Here is a 19,591-nt window from a genome sequence, read left to right as displayed (position 1 = left end):
AATTGCTGCCCTGCTTTGTCCTTGTCTGTGGATTTTCAGCTGGAAAACTGTTCTGTCATTTTGCATATCTGAAATAAAAGGAACTTTGCCTTTTAGTGACTGATTTAACTGCCACCTAAGAATGTGATTATTACTTTTAATGACCTCAAATATTACCATAATACATCTTAATTCAAGTACCTAATTGTCATAATTAGCATTTATTCTAGTGAGAAGAGCAGCAGGATGCTGCTTTCCAGAGCTGGCTCATTTATTGACTGTCCCATCACCTTGGCAAATCGAGTCATCTCTGTCAGCTCCACCCTGCCTTTGTTTGTGGAAGTCTGCAGGGATGGAACTGAGACGGGAAATTTGGCTCTCTGGGGCTGTTTTCCAATCAGGAGCACAGAGGTTAATTAATGGAATGTTGTAAAGCTCCCCAAGACCACAGTCTGCTCACACTGAACCACCTGGGCTCTCCCCTTAGAGCAGAGCCCTGCCTCCTCCTCTCCTTGTTAATTAAATGCTGCCCTTTAAACCACTCAAACCCAGAGATCTGCTTTGGTGAGAGAGTGCAGAAGTTGGTGTCTTACGTGGCACAGATTGTTTACAGAGCAGCTGTGTTCATCCCAGCATCCTCAGCACAGGAAAATCACACATTTGGCACAAGAGAAAACAAAGAAAGAGCAGCAGAATGGGCTCAGCACCCCTGAGCAGCTTTGCGTGCCCACCCTCCCCCAGGGTTAATTGTTCATTAACTCAGCAGACACGGGGATCACCTGAGGGATGGAGTTTGTGCTGCAGAGGATTCCCAGGGGACCTGCAGCTGGATCTGGCAGTGATTTTATCAGAATTGCTGGGAGCACGGTGAGGAAATGGTGTGAGGTGCTGCAGCCCTGAGCCCTTCAGCCTTTCAGCTGTTTGGATTTTGGGAGCTGTGTGCTCCTGAGAGAGGACGTGCCCTGTAGTGAGCCAGTGACAGGGAGGAGTAAAGAAGGACTTCACCACCAGAAACATCTTTCTGAAGCAGGTTTTTGGAGGGAAAAATATTTCATAGAATCCCAGACTGCTTTGGATGGGAAGGGAGCTCAAAGCTCATCTCATTCCACCCCTGCCATGGGCAGGGACACCTCCCACTGTCCCAGGCTGCTCTCAGCCCTGTCCAGCCTGGCCTTGGACACTGCCAGGGATCCAGGGGCAGCCACAGCTTCTCTGGTCACCCTGTGCCAGGGCCTGCCCACCCTCACAGAGAAGAATTTCTTCCCAATTTCTTGTCTAACTTGACCTTCCTTCAGTTTAAAGCCATCACTCCTTGTCCCATCACCACAGACCCTGCTAAATCCTTCATTATTCCACTTACATTTTTGAGTGATGCCCTCCACACAAAGCAAGGTTGTTTTATCCAAAGTTTTATTCCATCTTCAGTTTATTTGGGAACTTTTTTTGCAACTTTTTTTGGGACTTTGTTGTCTGGGCCTTCAACCCAACCGACAGCAGGATGGTGGAAGAGGTTTCTGCACTGACTTGGTTTTGCTCATGCAGGTTCTGGAGATGAGGGGATGAGCTCCTTCTCTGCTCAGTGCAAGGTGGGCAGGCTCACCTGCTTCTCCCAAAATCCCAGGACTCCCTGGCTGATTCTGGAATGTTGGGGTGGAGAAGTGAGCTGCCTTGGAACAGGTTCATTGCTTCCCTCCTCAGAGGAAGGTGCCTCCAGGAGGAACAGGGCAGCTTCTCTCACTCTGATAACTCTTTGCCCCTGGGAGCTGCAAAACATTTAATGAGACTTTTCTGACACTGGCTGGCAGGTGGTGATAAATTTGTTGCTATTAACTGATAAAAATCAGCATCCTCTCTGCCCTGTGAGCACTGTTACCTTTACCTGCCCATAGAATTGATCAGCTCTTGCATTGTCTGGATCCCCTGACCTTATCTCCTGCTAATTTGGTAAGAAGGGTTCCTAATTAATCCTTCATTTCCCTCTGCAATGAAGCTGCAGGAGTTTTGGACAGCTCTCAGTTGAGGTTCAGGCTGAGAAGTCTAAATCCTGTTTCTCATAAGGGAGAGCTGTGGGATGGAGGTTGAGTTGTGCAGGTCTGTGTTAAGAATAAAGAAAGTCCATGGATGTGGTACTCACATAAAACTGGTAAAATTGTTTGGTGTTATTGATCAACAGTCTGGTTTTATCTTTTTTTTTTCCACACATTGCAAATGAGCTTTTCTCTTTGACAGAGCAACTTCATAAAACCACTGCACTGAAAAAAAAGCAAAAACCAACACTAAATTGTCTGAAATACTGTTCTTAAATAACATAAAGATTTTGAACTCTAGTTCCAGGTCAGGCTCTGAGTATTATCTGCCAGATGAAAATACAACTGATATTATACACAATTAAGTATTTGCAGTAGTATGAAAATGTCTTTTGTGCTGAGCAGGAGGAAATTGCTGTTATTTTTCTAATCTTTTCTTGGCAGAAGATGCTCTCAGGGAGGCTGATCAGGCAGTGGTGTCTCACACATTTGCTGCCCCTGTGCCTCATCCAGGACTGGTGCCATGGAACAAATCCAATTGCCTGAAACTCAGGGCTTGGTTTCCTTGTTAATGGCAAAGTGACCCTTTAGCCAGTGTATTAGACACTGCCTGGATGGAGGCTGGAGGTGGCACTGTCAGCTGTGGCTGCTGGGTGCTCTGGTGCTGAGTTGTACCAGTGAGAGGAGAGGCCAGGAAAGGTCATTGACCACAGCAGAAATTCACTTTATTCTCTGAGGTTTATCCGAATTTGCAAAAACTTTTGTTGAGCAGAAAGGAACAACTTGGAATATTTCTAGACTGAAATATTTTTCAGACTCTTCAGCTTACTGCATTTACAGATATTTCACTTTTTGACACACTTTTTCCAATGCATTTTCTCACATTATTCAAGAGTTTCTTACCAATTTAAAAGAAGACAATGCAGAATCACAGGATCCCTGAGTAGTTTGGGTTGGAAGGGACCCCACAGCCCATCCCATCCCACTTCTGCCATGTCCAGGGACACCTCCCACTGTCCCAGGCTGCTCCAAGCCCTGTCCAGCCTGGCCTTGGACACTGCCAGGGATCCAGGGGCAGCCACAGCTTCTCTGGGCACCCTGTGCCAGGGCCTGCCCACCCTGCCAGGGAACAATTCCTTCCCAATATCCCATCCAGCCCTGTCCTCTGGCAGTGGGAAGCCATTCCCTGTGTCCTGTCCCTCCATCCCTTGTCCAAAGTCTCTCTCCACCTTTCTTATAGGAATATATATGGACTGTATTTTTTAAAAAGTTAAATATTTTGCTTTGAAATTATAAAAACATAAACACTTTGAACTTTTCAATATATTTCCTGTATTTCTTTTGGCCAATGCTGTGCCCAGGATTAATTTAAATATGCAGAAGTATATTTTGCTGTAAAATTCAATTTTTCATTGACTCTGCCAGTTTCTGTTCTGCTCCAGTCAGTCCACCCTACATCCTCTTGCTTGGTCTGTGGAATGAATAAACATTCATTTTCCCCAGCATTTGGACATGTGCACTATGAATCTTTCTCAGCAATAACCAGAGGATTTAACTGATGCTCCTGGCTGCACCCTTTCTACTCCAGAGCTGATGCTTTAAAATCTGCCAGCAGACAACCACAAAGGCCCCACTGCAGTAGCTGTGGGATTTGAGGATAACTCCTGGATGATTCCTGGATGATATTGCTGGTGCTCAGGCCATCCATCTTCTTGTAAGAGACACTTGGAACTGGTCCACAGGAGCTTTGTGTTGTGCTTGTTGGGTAATTGCAATTTCATGGTCTAATTTAATAGTGCTTGGATGGATTTTTGGCTTGTAAGACTGTTAGAAATAGTTCTGGTCACCAAATATGACCTCTTTATCAAATGGGCCCGAAAATAATCTAACTGCTCACTCCTGCTAAGACTCCAAATCCCAGTTAAAGTGGAGCTTGTCATCCTGAGTTAATTTTAATTGTTTCAAGTGGCTGAGACCTCTTGGTTCCCCAGGCAGTGGTTAATCATCCTCCCTGATAAATTGGGGGTTTGGATGCTGTAGATGGACCAGGCTGGATGGGCTTGGAGCAGCCTGGCATGGGGGGAGGTGTGCTGCCCATGGCAGGGCTGGAATGGGATGAGTTTAAATTCCCTTGCAGCCCAAATGATTCCATGATTGTGTGATCTTAAAATGACCAGGCAAGGTAAACAAGTGCACTTAGAGCTACCTCTGCAACCTCCTGTTGCTCTGTGTTGTTACTGCCCAGTTTTTGGCTGCACAGCTCTGAACAGCCAAGTTTTCCACTGCACTTCCTGGGAGTTGCACACATTAACACAAGGTAGCTCTCAGTGCCAGGCTGAATGTCTGTTAGAGATCAGATGACAGATCTCAGTATTGTGCTAAGGACAAGGGACCTTCCCTCCACGTGTTTTTATATCCAAGCCTTTCTTTCTTTTTCTTTCTTTCTTTCTTTCTTTCTTTCTTTCTTTCTTTCTTTCTTTCTTTCTTTCTTTCTTTCTTTCTTTCTTTCTTTCTTTCTTTCTTTCTTTCTTTCTTTCTTTCTTTCTTTCTTTCTTTCTTTCTTTCTTTCTTTCTTTCTTTCTTTCTTTCTTTCTTTCTCTCTCTCTCTTTCTCTCTTTCTCTCTCTCTTTCTCTCTTTCTTTCTCTCTCTTTCTCCCTCTCTTTCTCTCCTTCTTTCCCTCCTTCTCTCCTCCTTTCTCTCTCTCCCTTCCTTCCTTTCCGTTCAGATTGCAGAGCTGTGGGTTTAGGAGTGCCCAGGCTGATACAGAGCCTGGTGCAGTGGCTTTGCTGTGATAATAGGATGGCTTTGCTGTGACAATAGGATGGCTTTGCTGTGACAATAGGATGGCTTTGGTGTGACAATAGGATGGCTTTGGCAGAGCTGAGGCTTTCAGTAAGCTCTGGGCTTCCCTCTCCTTCAGCTCATCAAAAATCCCAATCCCACCCCATTTGCTTTTTGCTGTTCCCTTATTTCATGCTATTTGTTAACTGGATTTCATTTGGGATCAAGTGGCTGTCAGTTGCCCATTTGATTGTTGTCATGATGTTTTCTCACCAAAAGCAGCATCCTGCTGAGTGCAGTAATTGCTGTGGAGCCACTGCCTGTGTTTCCAAGGCAGTGATTTTCTGATGAAATTGGACACCCTGCACAGCACTTACAGCTCATTCCAGAGCATATCAATGAACACTGGCCACTGTGCTCATTATCCTCACCACAGTAACTTCTTATTTTACAGCTGGGTTCCTTTACTTGAATATTGATGCAAGCTACCAAATCTGCAATGAAATCACTGATAAGTTATTAAATCATGCTGCTTTTCCTTCAAGCATTGCAAATTACCAGAAATTAAATAATCTCAATATAGTATTGTATGTCCAGGTATCAGCTCTGGCTTTTTTTCTGGGAGCAGTGGGAGCAGGAACAAAACTCCCACCTTTGGAGATCAGAGGAACCAGGATGTATTTTTTGTGGCTGGACAGCTTTAAAGGAAACTAATTTAGTTGACTGAAACCCATCTTTATGAAATAGAAATGTTGAAATGAAAGGCAAGTGGGGTTTCAAATCCCAGTATATCCTCCCTCGGGTAGGCTGATATTTGGAGTCTTTTCTGTGCACCAGAGGCAATCACAGCACTGGGGAGATGGACCCAGCACAATTTCCAGACTTGTTCTGCTGATTACTTTTTCATAATAAAAATACAAGAGCTGCTTAAAACCTCTGTCTGAAGCATCTGGAAGCTGCCAGCTTGCTCTCAATTGGGGCACATGGATTGCTGAATAATAATAAATAAGTCTGTTGTGAGAATTCCAATAATCCTCATGTAAAGCCATATAAATCTCATAAGCCAGCTCCATTCAGTGGGTTCTGTACTCCCTGTACAAGCACATGGCAATTTGTGGTGCTGTGGTTGATTATCTTCATTGCTTTATGCTGATCCTGAGGAAAATCTGGTTTTTTTCATAAGGAATGTTCCTTGTCTCCCCAGAATTGATTGTAGTTTTATGTGCAGTGGTTCACATATGAGATTGTAGCATCTTCTAGGGCAGTAAGTCTTTTTGCATATTCTTAAATGAAACTTTCTGAACTCTCACTTTTTATGAGGACCAAAAATAATTCGGTGAGAACTGGGCACACTGGGTGTAGAGTGAGGGGTTGGTGGTGGAACAATGCCTAGGACAGATCACACACAGCACTGGGCTGGGCTGGTGTTTAATCCTGATAAAAAGCCTGTACTCAGCTTCCCTTTATCTTGTGTATTTGAATAATTTTTTAGCACTGTGCTCTGGTTGTGTATCCTTGGGATTTTGGCTCAGCACAGTTCAGCTCAGCTGATAACTCAGACTCTACATGGCTAGAGCTGGGCTTGGTGATGGCAGCCCTTGGGCTGGATTGCAGCAGTGTATTTCTTTTGGGGAGTGAAAAAGGTGCTTGATGTCTTTTCAAGAGGGAGCAGGAGGTTGGAGGCAGGAATTTTGATACTGCTGAATTGGCATTTGCAGCTGTCACTTCTCTGAGCCTTTGGCACGAGTTCAGTGCAGTGATGCTCCAAACTGAGCTCTGTGCTCCAGGATTCCAGCCAGGCTGTTCCAGGAAAACCCAAACTCTTGCCATGGATCCATAGCAGGATTTGTTTCAAAGTCACAACTCGGCAGGAAAAGTGCTATGCTGTGGTTATTGGGAAGGAATTGTTCCCTGGCAGGGTGGGCAGGCCCTGGCACAGGGTGCCCAGAGAAGCTGTGGCTGCCCCTGGATCCCTGGCAAGGCCAGGCTGGACAGGGCTGGGAGCAGCCTGGGACAGTGGGAGGTGTCCCTGCCATGGCAGGGGTGGCACTGGATGGGCTTTGGGGTCTCTTCCCAGCCAGGCCATTCCATGACATGCTGGCAGTTCAGGTGATGAATTTGTATTTTCATTTGTCTTGAAAGGCAATCCAGGATTTTTAAAGGCACAGGGAAGAATTTCTTCCCCATATCCCATCCAGCCCTGCTCAGCTGGCAGCTCATGCTCAGGAGATCCCAGACAGGAGCAGCAATCATGGATGGGCCTGGGATGGGAAAGGTTTGGCCAAGTAATCAAAGTCCCTGCAGCATCCTCAGCTCTTGGCAGTGCTGTTGCCTAACAGCAACACAAATGACAAAGCCTGAAAGGGAGAAATTGCTGCTAACAATAAAATAAAGAAGGAAGAAGAAATCCACAAAATAAGAATGAGGGCATTTTAGTAGCAGTAAGAGCCATCACAAATGTGATAAATTCATTCTTTAATATATTGAGCACAAACTTGAATCCCTTTTGTAAGCTCCACATGTCTCCTCCCAAGGAGTTTGCCCATGCAAGGCTGAACAAAACCTCAGTTTCCTAATGCCAGGCAAACAGAAGCAGCATCCAGGTCACACAGCAGTGAGTGATTCCCTCACTTGCCAAAGAAGAAAGTGCAAATGGATATTATGACTAACTCTGCTGGAGCCTTGTAATCTTACCAGGCTAGCAGATACTTCCCTTGCCATTATTATTTTCTCATTAACTTAATTTTGCAGTGAAAAAGAGGATGGGAAAATGTCTAATATTTGTACATTGTCCGATAATTAAATACTGCAAAGATGTGTCAGCTCATTACTGATCCTAATTAAAGTAGTTATTTCCATTTTCACCTCAGACATGTGTGTAATTAAATGTACCTGGGAAAGAATTGCCTATTTTCTCTAAATAATCAGCAGCAAATGTTGCTGTGCTGGGTCCTCCCATGGGGTCCTGTTGGGTTTATCCTGGACTGGACTGGGAACTCTGCTTTGGATGGGGAGAAGGGAACCAAGGCAGATGATGAAAATATCTGAAGACGTTCCTGTGCCTTTGGCAGCTTCCCTCTCTCTCCAGCACCGTGGGTTTGGCTGTAGCTGCATTCCTTTCTCTGGGGATATGGAACTGTGTTTATCTAGGATTAAATGAAAGGCAAATAGTCCAAGGAGATGGGTTTTGACATTGCTGGTGTCAGGGTAAAACAGGATCATAAACACACACTTCCCAAATGCTTTTCGAAGAGTTTTGTCTTTAAATCACTTGCTGAAGTAGCACCTTCTCTTCATACCCAGAGGGAGTATTTAAACAGTCTGGGATTGTCCCAAGGCTCTTGTTTACAGGGAATGCTGAAGGATTTCTCCTTGGCATGTGGATATTGGCCATTTTCCTGTGCTCTGTGTAGAACCAGTGCTCTCTGCAGCTGCATTTTCAATTCCTCTTGGGCTTGAACAAAGGTAGAACTGCTGCTGTCTCCTGTGTCCAGCTGCTCTTCTGGGCTGGGCTTGCTTTGGGTGATATTAATCAGCTGGCTTTGTTTTCAACCAGGTAATGATGACTCTGACATAGAAATCCAGGAGGATGAAGGATCTGACAGCGAGGGGGATTTGCAGATCACGAGGCACCGCATCAGCACAGACACTCTCCTGCAAGGTACCCTGCCCCTTCCTGAGCTGCCTTCATCCACAGGGATGTGCTGCAATTACCTGAGTGGCTGCAAGTGTAACAATCCTGTCACCCTTCAGGATATCGGCACTGCTCAGGAGCTGCAGGAGGATAAAGCCCTGTGGAAAAAACAGTGCTTCCAGGGGAGCAAATGAAGGATTATTTACTGGAAAAAAAATTACTGTGTGAGGAAAATCCTGCCTTGGGATTGCCTTACACATTCCTGAAGCAGTTCTGTTCAAAGCCTTAGGGAAGCAATAGCATTTCTCATTGTAAAGCATTTCTTTCCATTTTCAGTATAGCTGTTGGCACCTGTTTTAGCTAGGAAAGCTTCAGTGAGTCAGTAAAGCCACCTGCACTGACTGGGCACAGGTGGAGCACACCTGAGCTGCTGCTCCCAGGGAGGATGTGAGCCTGCTGTCCTGCTGTCCTGCTGTCCTGCTGTCCTGCTTCCTGGGTGTAACAGTGGTGGGAGTTCTGTACTATTTAATGAGTGGTTTGGTTTAGGGGATTTTTTTGTTTTTACTTAGAGCTAGGATTAACAAATCCACAATGGAAGCAGATTTTTTCGTGTTTGGGTTTGGTTGTTTATTAAATTTTATTAAAAGGTACAGAGCATTTGATAGTTCTAGGCACTTGCTAGAAGTGAGGAAAATGGAGGAAGATGTAGTTGTTACAAGGTTTTTTAAAGCTAAACAGTTTAATAGAGAATTAACACTTATACTATTTATTTTTTTAACTTAATAACTGAATTTTTATGATCTTTAGTGTGACACTGATTGACTAATTAGAAACTACTACTTGAAACTCATGAAAAAGAAGGAAGATGAATATTGAAAAGACACTACTTAAAATTTTTAATTTTGTTTTATCACTATACTATAAAAACTTCAAATTTAAAATCTTTTACTGTGTGAAAGCACACACTTTTATTTAACTACATACCTCTGATTTTAACTTTATTACTTAAATTTAGAAGCCTTCTCCAAGGCTTCAGGTTAAAAGTAATGCTTTCTAGGGGGTCAGTTCCAGACAGCACAGAAAGCTTAAAAACCCCAGGTTTGTGGGATCCAACACCTGGGGAGTGCAACTGCAGCTCTGGCTGCTGCTCCCACTGCTCACAAGCAGCTCAGGAATTGCTGTGTGAGGGGGGAAAAGAAATGTTCTGCTTAGTCTGGAGTGGAGCAAAGCACAGACAGGAAATCGGGGTAGTTCTTTTTGTTAGCAGTGAGGGATTCTGAGCTGGCAGCACAAACCTCTCTGGGGTCTGGGGAAGTGCCTGGGTGGGGGATTTCAGGTGCCACCAGTCCTGCTGGAACCTGTTCCTTAGATAAGCTGCAAACATGTGGAGTTTTGTGAGTTTGTGGAGTTTGTGGAATTCTGCTTTCACCTCTCTGAGACCAGGGAAAGAAGCTGATGTTCACAAGTCAGTGTAATTTAAGCATTTTAATCCTCCCTTCCTCTGTTTTTCTTGAAAATTGAAAAGTCTTGTTAAGTGCTAGATACACTGATATTCTCCAAGGAATATTTGACATTGGCATTTGTCAAGGAAAGGTTTGTGCCCAGGTTTTAGAGCTTTGGAAGGGACCCTGTAGCTGTCTGTGATGCTTCATCTCAGAGAACACCAAAACCTGAGTCCCTGCTGCTCTTAATGGCAGTTTGAGAGTTTCGCTCTAAAAGTTGGAGATTTTGCTGCCAGAAGATCTTTTTCTTCTTTTGATATCATTAATCACCCTTAATGGAAACTCAGTTCATGAGACTTTAAAACCTGAGATTAATGTCAGAAGCAGCAGCAGCTTTAGAAAACCAGGGCTGAATATTCTCTGCCTGTTTGCTATTAAACACACCACAGATCTGCTGGTGTTCTCCAGCAATTTGCCTACAAAATACACTTAATGATCAAGGCAGCATAACAAGAACATTATTTCTATTAATTACTGCTTTTTTCCTTGACTCAATTGAAGACATTTCAATCACTTGCTTTTGAAGCTTTGTATTTTCTTACGTGGTGATGCTGCTGAGCCATGTTTGCTGTCAAACTGAGGGGACTGAGACCACTGTGCTCAGTCCTGGGGTGCACTTTTACATCTCTAATTCCCAGGTTATCAGTGCTGGGAGATAAGGCTTCCTCCCCCTCTGTGGTGGGCAGATATTCCAGTGTGTTTTGCCATTATAGAAGCAAGATCTCAGGGAGAGATAATCCCTCTTTTTAAGCCACTTGGTGTAATGGAGAAAAATCAGCACTCTCACCCTCAAGAGCCCTTTCATCAGCTCTGTCTAGATGCAGCAAAATTCAAGCTAAATGCGGGTTTGACAATATTGCTTTTGGTTTTATTCTTTTTGGTTTCCCATGGAGCAGCAAAGAGGGAGCTGGGGGACACCTGTGTGGTGCAGAGAGAAAATCGTCCCCTTGCCCACATGCAGAGAGGAGCAGCTGAAGGGGGAGGCTGGAATGGGCTCTGGAGCTTTGACTTCAGTGCTGCTGGTCAGCAAACGTGGCAAAAGCAGCCCTGGGGAAGCAGGAAGGGCTCTGATCCAGGAGGGAGCAGGGAGGTGAGAGCTCCTGGCTGGAGAGCAGGGGCCAAGCTGCAGGTGCTGCCTGTGAGCCTGGGAAACTGCAGCTGCTTTATTGTCACAATGTCACACTTACAGCAAAGTCCCCTCCTTCAGGGGGCTTATTTTAGTAAACCCATGTGTCACTGATCATTTGCTTTTGTAGAGTAGAGAATACACTGATTTATCACAGAATCACTTTGGGTTTTATCACAGATTTATCACAGACTGCTTTGGGTTGGAAGGACCCTAAAGTTCATCTCATCCCACCCCCTGCCATGTCCAGGGACACCTTCCACTGTCCCAGGTTGCTCCAAGCCCTGTCCAGCCTGGCCTTGGACACTGCCAGGGATCCAGGGCAGCCACAGCTTCTCTGGGCACCCTGTGCCAGGGCCTGCCCACCCTCCCAGGGAACAATTCCTGCCCAATATCCCATCCAGCCCTGCCCTCTGGCACTGGGAAGCCATTCCCTGTGTCCTGTCCCTCCATCCCTTGTCCCCAGTCCCTCTCCAGCTCTCCTGGAGCCCCTTTAGGCCCTGGAAGGGGCTCTGAGGTGTCCCTGGAGCCTTCTCTTCTCCAGGTGAACACCCCCAGCTCTCCCAGCCTGGCTCCAGAGGGGCTCCATCCTTGGGGCATCTCCATGGGCTCCTCTGGACTCACTCCAACAGCTCCATGTCCTTCCTGTGCTGGGGACACCAGAGCTGGAAGCAGTACAGTCTCTACATTTTAATTTTAGCATTGTCAGTATGAATAAAGTTTCACATCCATTTTTATTCTGTCTGGCAATAGATATTTGAGGCTGTAACAAATACAATGGACTTCCCTGAATTTGTGGTGGCACTTGCAATAAGATTCTTGTTTTGTCAGAGAGCCAAAGAAAAAGATTCAGCATTGAAAGTCTGAACCATTTGCAGTGTAGAGAAACCCCTTGCCTGGAACAGGCCATAGATGAGTTGTTTGCAGCAGGATGGTTGTTCATGTGCAGCTGGGGTGGACTTTGGGGTAGAGGATGCACAGCCTTGTCCTGGGAATGCAGAAGCTGCTGTGCTGGATCAGTCATAGCATCTCTGGGTCTCTCCCCAGCCCTGGCTGAAAGGAAATGTCTGGGGAAGCACTTGGGAGCTCCCCTCAGGCTCCCTGCTGCTCTCAAGCTCTTTCAACCCCAGCACTTGTGGCTTGCACAGAGTTAAGCTAACCCTCAGTACATTTATTTTCTCCTAAGAACTTGTCCAGTCTCCACTTGAACTAAATAGATTTTTGTCCCCCACACTATCAGAAGTGACAGATTTTGAGGTGATGTTATGATTCCATATGCACATCCATCTTTTCAGTCACTTGGACTAGAGTCCTGAAATGCATGGTGACATCATGAGGATCTCTCCCCTTCCAGAGGTGGCAGGTAGGGACATGCAGCCTGGGACACTGTGCTGGTGACAAGGCAGTGCTGCTGAATGAAGCTGAAATATTCCATCCTTGTGGAGCTGTGCCTGTAAATCACCTTCTATTCCACCGTGCCAGGGTGTTTCAGCTCTTGTGAACCATTGCTCTTGTTTCCTTTTATAACATTGGTGTTAAGGGCAGGTTTTGTCCTGACCAGACCATAGAGACCATTTCACTACTGAGACAGGAACGACTTCAGCCCCATTTGATCTTTACTGCAGAAGACAGCTTTATAAAAACCCCTGGTTTTATAGAAATGAGTCCAAAGTCACACAGTGAGAGCAGCTCTCCTGAGCCCCTTTCTTTGGCAGAGCTGGCCCAGAGGATCAGGGTGTTAATGATGTGCTGGCAGAGGGGGCACTTGCTGCTGGGTGCTTGTGGCACCCTGAATGCTGGGGGCAGGCTGCAGAGCCTCAATTATTCCTAATTTTTTTCAGTCCTATAGGGAAAAGGAGAATTTTGACATGCAGATCCTCTCAGGTGAGCCTCCACAGTCCTGTTTCCAATCCTTCCATACCACAGGCAGGCTGAAAAGCAGGGAAGTCCTGTTCTCAGTGGCAATTGTCACTCTGCTTGTGGAATTTCTCTCTCCAGCTTGTGGCCATGTTCAGATTTCTGCAATGGAATTTCTCAAATGTTTTCCTTCCCTCCCAAGCTCCCCCAGGTGTGAGCCATCCCAACATCAGACCTAGTGAAGGCTGAGGAGAGGCTGTAGGTCTGAAATGAGGGGAGCAGCTCCCTCACTTCCAAACAGATTTCCTTTCCATGGAGGTGTAAGAAATAAACTGAAGTGTGCTCCCCCACGCAGCAGCTGTGCTGTGCTTAATGAATCCCTGGATTTTGGCAATGCCTGGAAAATGCTGCTGGGATCAGGTGCTAAGGGAGGGATTGTTCTGCTCTGCCCTGGTGTGGCCTCACCTCGGGTCTGGGGCAGCTGTGGGTGCCACCATATCAGAAGGCTCTAAAGCTGTTGGAGAATGTCCAAAGGAGGGACGTGGGCATGGGGAAGGCTCTGAGGAGCAGCTGAGGGCACTTGGATTGTTCAGCTGGAGAAGGAGACTGAGGGCAGAGCTCAGGGGGGGCTGCAGCTCCAATCTCTGCTCTCTGGGACTGGGGACAGGACCAGGGAAGGGCTGGAACTGGGCCAGGGGAGGTTTAGGTTGGATCTCAGAAAAGGTTCTTCCCCCAGAGGGTGCTGGGCACTGCCCGGGTAATGGGCACAGCCCCGAGGCTGCCAGAGCTCCAGCAGAGCTTGGACAATGCTCAGGCACAGGGTGGGATTGTTGGGTGTCTGTGCAGGGCCAGGGGTTGATCTGGATGATTCTTGTGGGTCTCTCCCCACTCAGGATATTCCATCATTCTGGGATTAAGAACACAGTGTTCAAAAGGCAACAGTTCAGAAGGATCAGGCAGAAGGTTCATCCCATTTTTCTGTGTGTGGAAGGGAATGTGGTGCAGAGGGAAGAGAAGTGTCTTCTGTGAGCTCATGCTGTGAATTAAACACTGGAGACTGACTGCAGATCCCCAGGCTGGGAGCAGAATGTGTCAGCTCCAAAGCCACCTGCCACCCTCCCATGCTGTCCAGACTCTCAGGTTGTGTGTCACTCCTTGCTGTGAGACCTGTGCCCACTGCTGAGTGAGGAGCTGGAAGCCATCCCAGCCCTGTGGCTCCATCCCAGGCAGCTGCACAGGTTGATACAACGGGAGCATCAAACACAGGGAAAATGGCAACAGCTCACAGGCTCCAAATCAGGGATGCACATTCCCTTCTGCTCCCTGAGGGCTCCGTGCCTACAAACCATGGCCATGCCCAGGGAGAAGATTTGACTCCAAAGTGCAGTGAATCACAGCCTGTTCATTACCAGCATCTTTCCTAATTACTGCTCTGTACAGCCTGTCCCAGCTGGATTCACATTATCTGTAAGGAAACACCACAGGCTCTCTCCTCCTGGAAGCTGAACACAGGAAACCAAGTGACAATGTCCCCAGCTCTCCCTGGGCGACTCCCCTGCTTCCTGCCTGCCCCCAGCACACACAGAAACACACCATGGCCATTCCCCACACTGGGAGATGTGGGGGGTTATGGTCTGGGACTGAAAATACTGCTCCATGGAAAATCTGATTTCTCTCCTTCACAGCTTAGTGCTCAGGTGAAATCCCAGCCCCTCTGCATCCTGGGGTCTCTCCTGGCAGTGTCCCAGGGTTTGCTGCAGGACCTAACCCTGCTGATCTCACAGCTGCTGGTTCAGAGAGGTGCTCCTGGCTTAGACAGTGCAGGGATCCAAGTCCAGACAGTACCAGATCCTCGAGTTCCTCCAGGTGGGAGCAGTTTTGTGTCCATAGAATGTCTGCACTGTTCCCACTGATGGAGGGACAGCTCTCCTTATCTGATATCTTGATATTCTTTTATATTCAGAATCTCTCTAAGTTTTGTCTTACTTTAGGAGCTCCCTGCAGCTTTCTCCTTTTTGAGGCAGTAATGCCCAATTTTACACTTTATGTTGAGCCTTCTGCAGAGTAAAATTGCAGTTAAACTCAAGAGTCATTTGTAGGCTGGGCAAAAATGGGGTTCTGTTGTCATCTAAGGATGTCAGGTATAATCACCTCCAAATTGATATCATTTAGTGTAGCATAAATTAGAGCAAAAGTCTCCAAAACCTGAAGACAGATCTATCCAGAAATCTTTGAATTCCATCTCCACTTCCTGTGTTATCAGCAACTGCTGCATAGAGGCCGCTGCTTTTCATATAAAGGTATAAAATCCTTTTAATGATCTGCCTTGATACAACAAGGGGGTTTTGGTGAGCTGTGGATGAGTTAGGCAGCTTTATCCTACCACTAACTCAGCTCAAACTGCGTGGGACAAAGGGGACCTGTCACCTTTTGTGCTTTGGGAAGTAGAAAAAAATAGCTTTGCCAGGGTATATTTTAAAGCTACCTTGTTTTCCTGCTAAAAACAGCACAGATTGGATTGTTTTAGGTTGGAACAATCCATATTTGGCATGGAGGAAGCTGGTGATGGCAGGAAACCAACAGATGGTGAGATGGGATGGACACAGCAGGGCTGGAAATAGGATCCAGTGTTGAGGGGGTTCTGTGGCTGCAGCAGCAGGGTTGAGTCACCCAGGCAGCCCAAAGGAGCCTTTCCCTGCTCAGAGCTCTGCTCTCCCCATTCCCAACACTTCCAGGCTCCTTCCCCATCCAAGGAGACCTGCTGACATCTTCCCATTGCCTCTGGATAGCCAAAAACCAGCCAAGCAGGTACAGTGTGTGCTCCCCCTCACTGAGATCAGATCCCCACCTCCCTCTTCAGCCTCACACATCAAACTCCCTACAGGAGATTCCCGAGGTTTGCCTGGGCATGGCCTGGGGTTCCTGTGGGATTCTGTCCATCCTGGAATATCAGAAAGGGTCTGAGCTCCCTAAAGGACAAAGGGTTGACCACATGGAAAAACCAGGCTTTTGTTCTCTGTGTACCAAAGCAGAGGAAGAAATGTGTCAGTTCATGGATTTTTTTGGGTTGGAAAGGACCTCTCAAGATCATCTAGAGCAACCACTCTGCTCTAACAGGAGGTTTGAGCTGCTTGTCCAGGACCACATCCAGTATTTGCATATCTCCATGGATGGAAACTCCTAAACTTCTCTTGGCAACCTTGTTCCAGTGTTTGACTGCCCTCACAGTTCAAAAAGGTTTCTTGGGTCAGATAGAATTTCCTGTTTCTTAATGTGTCCATTGCTTCTTGTCCTGCCACAACCATCATGCTGGAATAAGGTAGCTCTGGAAATAGCACCCTGACTGGAATTAGAATCACAGAATCATTAATGTTGGAGAAAAACTCCAAGGTGATTGAGTCCAGCATTAATTACTGACAGCCTTACCCCCTCCTACCTTCTCCTGAGCTATGAGGCTTAACAAGGAGGTGACTGCATGAACTGGGGTCACATCCTCTCACTGAGGGATACACCCTGAGCTTTACCTCCCTGGAACCATGAGCCAGGTTTGATGGTGATTCTCTGCTCCTGGAACCATGAGCCAGGTTTGATGGAGGTTCTCTTTGCTCTGTGACCATGAGCCAGGTTTGATGGAGGTTCTCTTTGCTCTGTGACCATGAGCCAGGTTTGATGGGGATTCTCTTTGCTCCTGCAGGAAGAGTTGGCACACGGATCGTGGGATCAATGCAAGGTGGAGACACAGAGGAAGATGTGAGTAACCATCTCGTGTCTGCTGAGCTTCCCTGACAGGGCTTTAGATGCCAGCCCTCTCCTCAGCTGGAGAGACACCTTTTTTCCTGCTGAATCCTCACACCCCAGGCCTGCTTTTCCCCTCCTTTCCAGTGGCTGACACCTTTCCTTGGCATAGACGTGTATTTCCTTATTTTTCCTTTGTTCTTGGAGTTTGTGTGCTTCCACCCCATCCTGCAGTGCAGAACTAGTGGCACACAGGCTGCAGGAATTTCTGGGCAGAGGGACCAATGCAGTGCAGCAGGAGTTAAACACATGGGCCTAAATCCCCTTCATTGCTCTAAAAAGTCATTCCTTGGAGCACTGTCCGTGGCCTGTAGTGGCAGCATCAGTCCTCTGGAGGATGGGGCAGGGATGAGAGCAGGACTGTGAGCTGTGCCCTTGGGATTCCTGCTGCCCCAGGGCTCCTGGGGTACATGTGAGTGGACAGTGTAAAAGGCACACACAGCTTTGCACAGGAGGCACTTGCTCTGTGTCTGTGCCCAGCCCTTGCCATCCATGGGCAGCCTTTCTGTGCCTCTGGGCACACCTGAGTGGCTACATGTGCACCAGCAAACTGGAACCAGCTGCTGGCATGTGGTTGGCATTTGCAGTTAGCTCTCCCCACCATCCCAAAAAGCTGCTGCCATCCCAAGGACAGTGGGGCTGTTGTCTGCAGGTGATGCTGGAACACTGTTTTGGAGAGTGTAGGAAACAGTACAGCTGTGGTGACTGTGGGTTTGTGTTTGAGCCTTGCTGCTGTTCATTCCCAGTGTGGATGGAACATTTCTGTCTCAATCCAGCAGACACCCCTCAGTGCTGCCTGTCTCAAGGAGGGGAGTTCAGACATCTCTGGGAATCCCAGAATGGTTTGAGGTGGAAGGGACCTTAAAACCCATCTTGTTCCACCCAGAGACACATCCCAGTAGACCAGGTTACTCCAAGTCCCGTCCAACCTGACTTAAAACAATTCCAGGGATGGGACAGCCACAGCTTTTTGGGCACCTTCACCTTGTGTTTGGAGAGGAGCTTGCAGCCCATGCTCTGCTCTTTGCTCCTGCCAGAACGGGTGTGGTGAAGGCTGTTGTTGCCTCCTGGACATCAGACCCATTTCTGGGAAGGGCAGAGTCCTGTGCTGTGGGTGAAGATGTTATCATTTTATTCCCAGTGCTGCCTGGTTGTCCTTGGCCACGTTAGTGACAGATTTGGACAGTCACCCTCTGATTTCTGTTCCCTTTAGACTTCCTTGCTGGCAGCTCTCTCCCTGCTGGCACAGCCCCAGCACATCCAGGGCTGGAAAGCCAAGGCCTTCAGCCTGTGACTTCCCTCAGTGCAGCCACTTCAGGTGTCCCATGGCTCTGCCCTCTGACTGCAGCTTCTCAGAGCTCGGGGATCTTTGCAGGCCTCTGTGTGTCCCAGCTCAGGGACAGAAACCAGTGAGGCTGCCTTGAGCTCCTCAAGGAATTCATGGAGTTAGGAAGAGCCAGCAGTGTGTGGCAAGTGATACCCAAGCTGTGTCTGCCTTTGCTGCCTTCTCCCCTGCTCCCAGCCTGGGTACTTTCTGTTTTCTTTTATGTTTTTGTACTTTTTTTTCCTGCTCTGCCTCTCCTGTTGCTCCACTCTGGCTCTCCAAGGGGACCCCAGCCCCTGCACGGTCAGGCCGGCCCAAAGCACAGGTGGGTTCCTCTCCTGTGGTTCTTGGTCTTCACCTCGGTTCTGTGGTCTCACAGGAGCTGTCACCTGAACGTTAAACACCCTGCCAGGCTGTTCATAGCCCAGACCCAGCAGGAGTCAGGGAATTTGTGTTCATCAGCCCCCTGGGGTGGGGAAGGAGGTTTGCAATCCATTGGGAGTGCAGGGGGAAGCCAGCGCTGCCATCCCTCACTTTGGGCTGGCAAAGAGGCCTGGCCATGGCAGAGCTGAGCTGGTCATGGACTCTTCTTTCCTGACCTGCAGGACGACTCAGGGGATAGTGAGATTGACCTGGATGAAGATGAAGATGAGGAGGAGGAGGATGACCTGGAAGATGACAGCATGGAAATTTCCCCAGGCAAATCCAGTCTCCGAGCAAGGAAGCCAGAGCCACTGGAGCAAAGTGATAATGACTTCTGACCCTTCAGCAGCAGGAGGCCTCTGGAAGCACAGACTTTGGAGAGGCCAGGAGCTGCTGTCTGAAAAGTGTGCGTCAGGGTGAATTCAGGAGTTGGTAAATAATGTTCATTAAACCTGAGAATTAAACTTGGATTGCCAGGTTTGTGAATCTCAAAGCATGAGCAGTTTATCCATAATGAGAATCACAGTAATGTGCACTTATTTCCATAATTGCACTAAACTGGCTCTTGTGCACTGCAGTGCCAGAAGTCTCACTCCAGTGAGCATCGTGTGCCTGATTTCCCTGCATTTTATTATGTCCAAATAGATTTCTTTGGCTTAATAAAACTGGATGAAAAGCTGCTCTGGGAATGCATTTCAATTGGTTTTAAATCTGGCTTAAATCTATTTATCCTAAACATACCCTTTACTTAATCAAGGGTTGTCTGCACAAAGAGCAGCACCACATAGACTGAAGGAGTGAAGTTAAAAGTGGAGAAGTCTCCAAGGAGACCTCAGAGCCTCTTTCAGGGCCTAAAGGGGCTCCAAGAGAGCTGGAGAGGGACTTGGGACAAGGAATGGAAAGACAGGACACGGGGAATGGCTTCCCAGTGCCAGAGGGCAGGGATGGATGGGATATTGGGAAGGAATTGTTCCCTGGGAGGGTGGGCAGGCCCTGGCACAGGGTGCCCAGAGAAGCTGTGGCTGCCCCTGGATCCCTGGAAGGGTCCAAGGCCAGGTTGGATGGGGCTTGGAGGAATACTGGAAGATGTCCCTGCCCAGGGCAGTGGGTGGGAATGGATGGGCTTTGAGATTCCCTCCAAC

At 47.5% G+C, this 19,591-nt stretch overlaps 1 protein-coding gene across 4 annotated transcripts in view; it reads left to right on the top strand.

Annotated features, from left to right (window-relative positions):
* IFT38 (intraflagellar transport 38) overlaps positions 1 to 19,128 on the top strand; it is a 56,808-nt gene extending 37,680 nt beyond the window's left edge. The window contains exons 10-13 of one of the 4 annotated variants that reach the window (XM_088174600.1): positions 8,345 to 8,449; positions 16,602 to 16,657; positions 18,310 to 18,351; positions 18,632 to 19,128. In XM_088174600.1, coding sequence (XP_088030726.1) covers positions 8,345 to 8,449; positions 16,602 to 16,657; positions 18,310 to 18,351; positions 18,632 to 18,787 — 359 coding nt within the window. In that variant the 3' untranslated portion in view covers positions 18,788 to 19,128. The remainder of the gene's footprint in view (positions 1 to 8,344; positions 8,450 to 16,601; positions 16,658 to 18,309; positions 18,352 to 18,631) is intronic. The other 3 variants (XM_088174601.1, XM_014892138.2, XM_088174602.1) reach the window with 3 other exon arrangements.
* The last annotated feature ends 463 nt before the right edge of the window (positions 19,129 to 19,591 follow it).

Source organism: Sturnus vulgaris, chromosome 16 (genome assembly GCF_052056855.1).
Source record: "Sturnus vulgaris isolate bStuVul1 chromosome 16, bStuVul1.hap1, whole genome shotgun sequence".
In the NCBI taxonomy this organism is placed as follows: Eukaryota; Metazoa; Chordata; class Aves; order Passeriformes; family Sturnidae; genus Sturnus; species Sturnus vulgaris.
The sequence above is the reverse complement of the archived record's forward strand: the minus strand, read 5'-3'. Positions and strand labels throughout refer to the sequence as shown.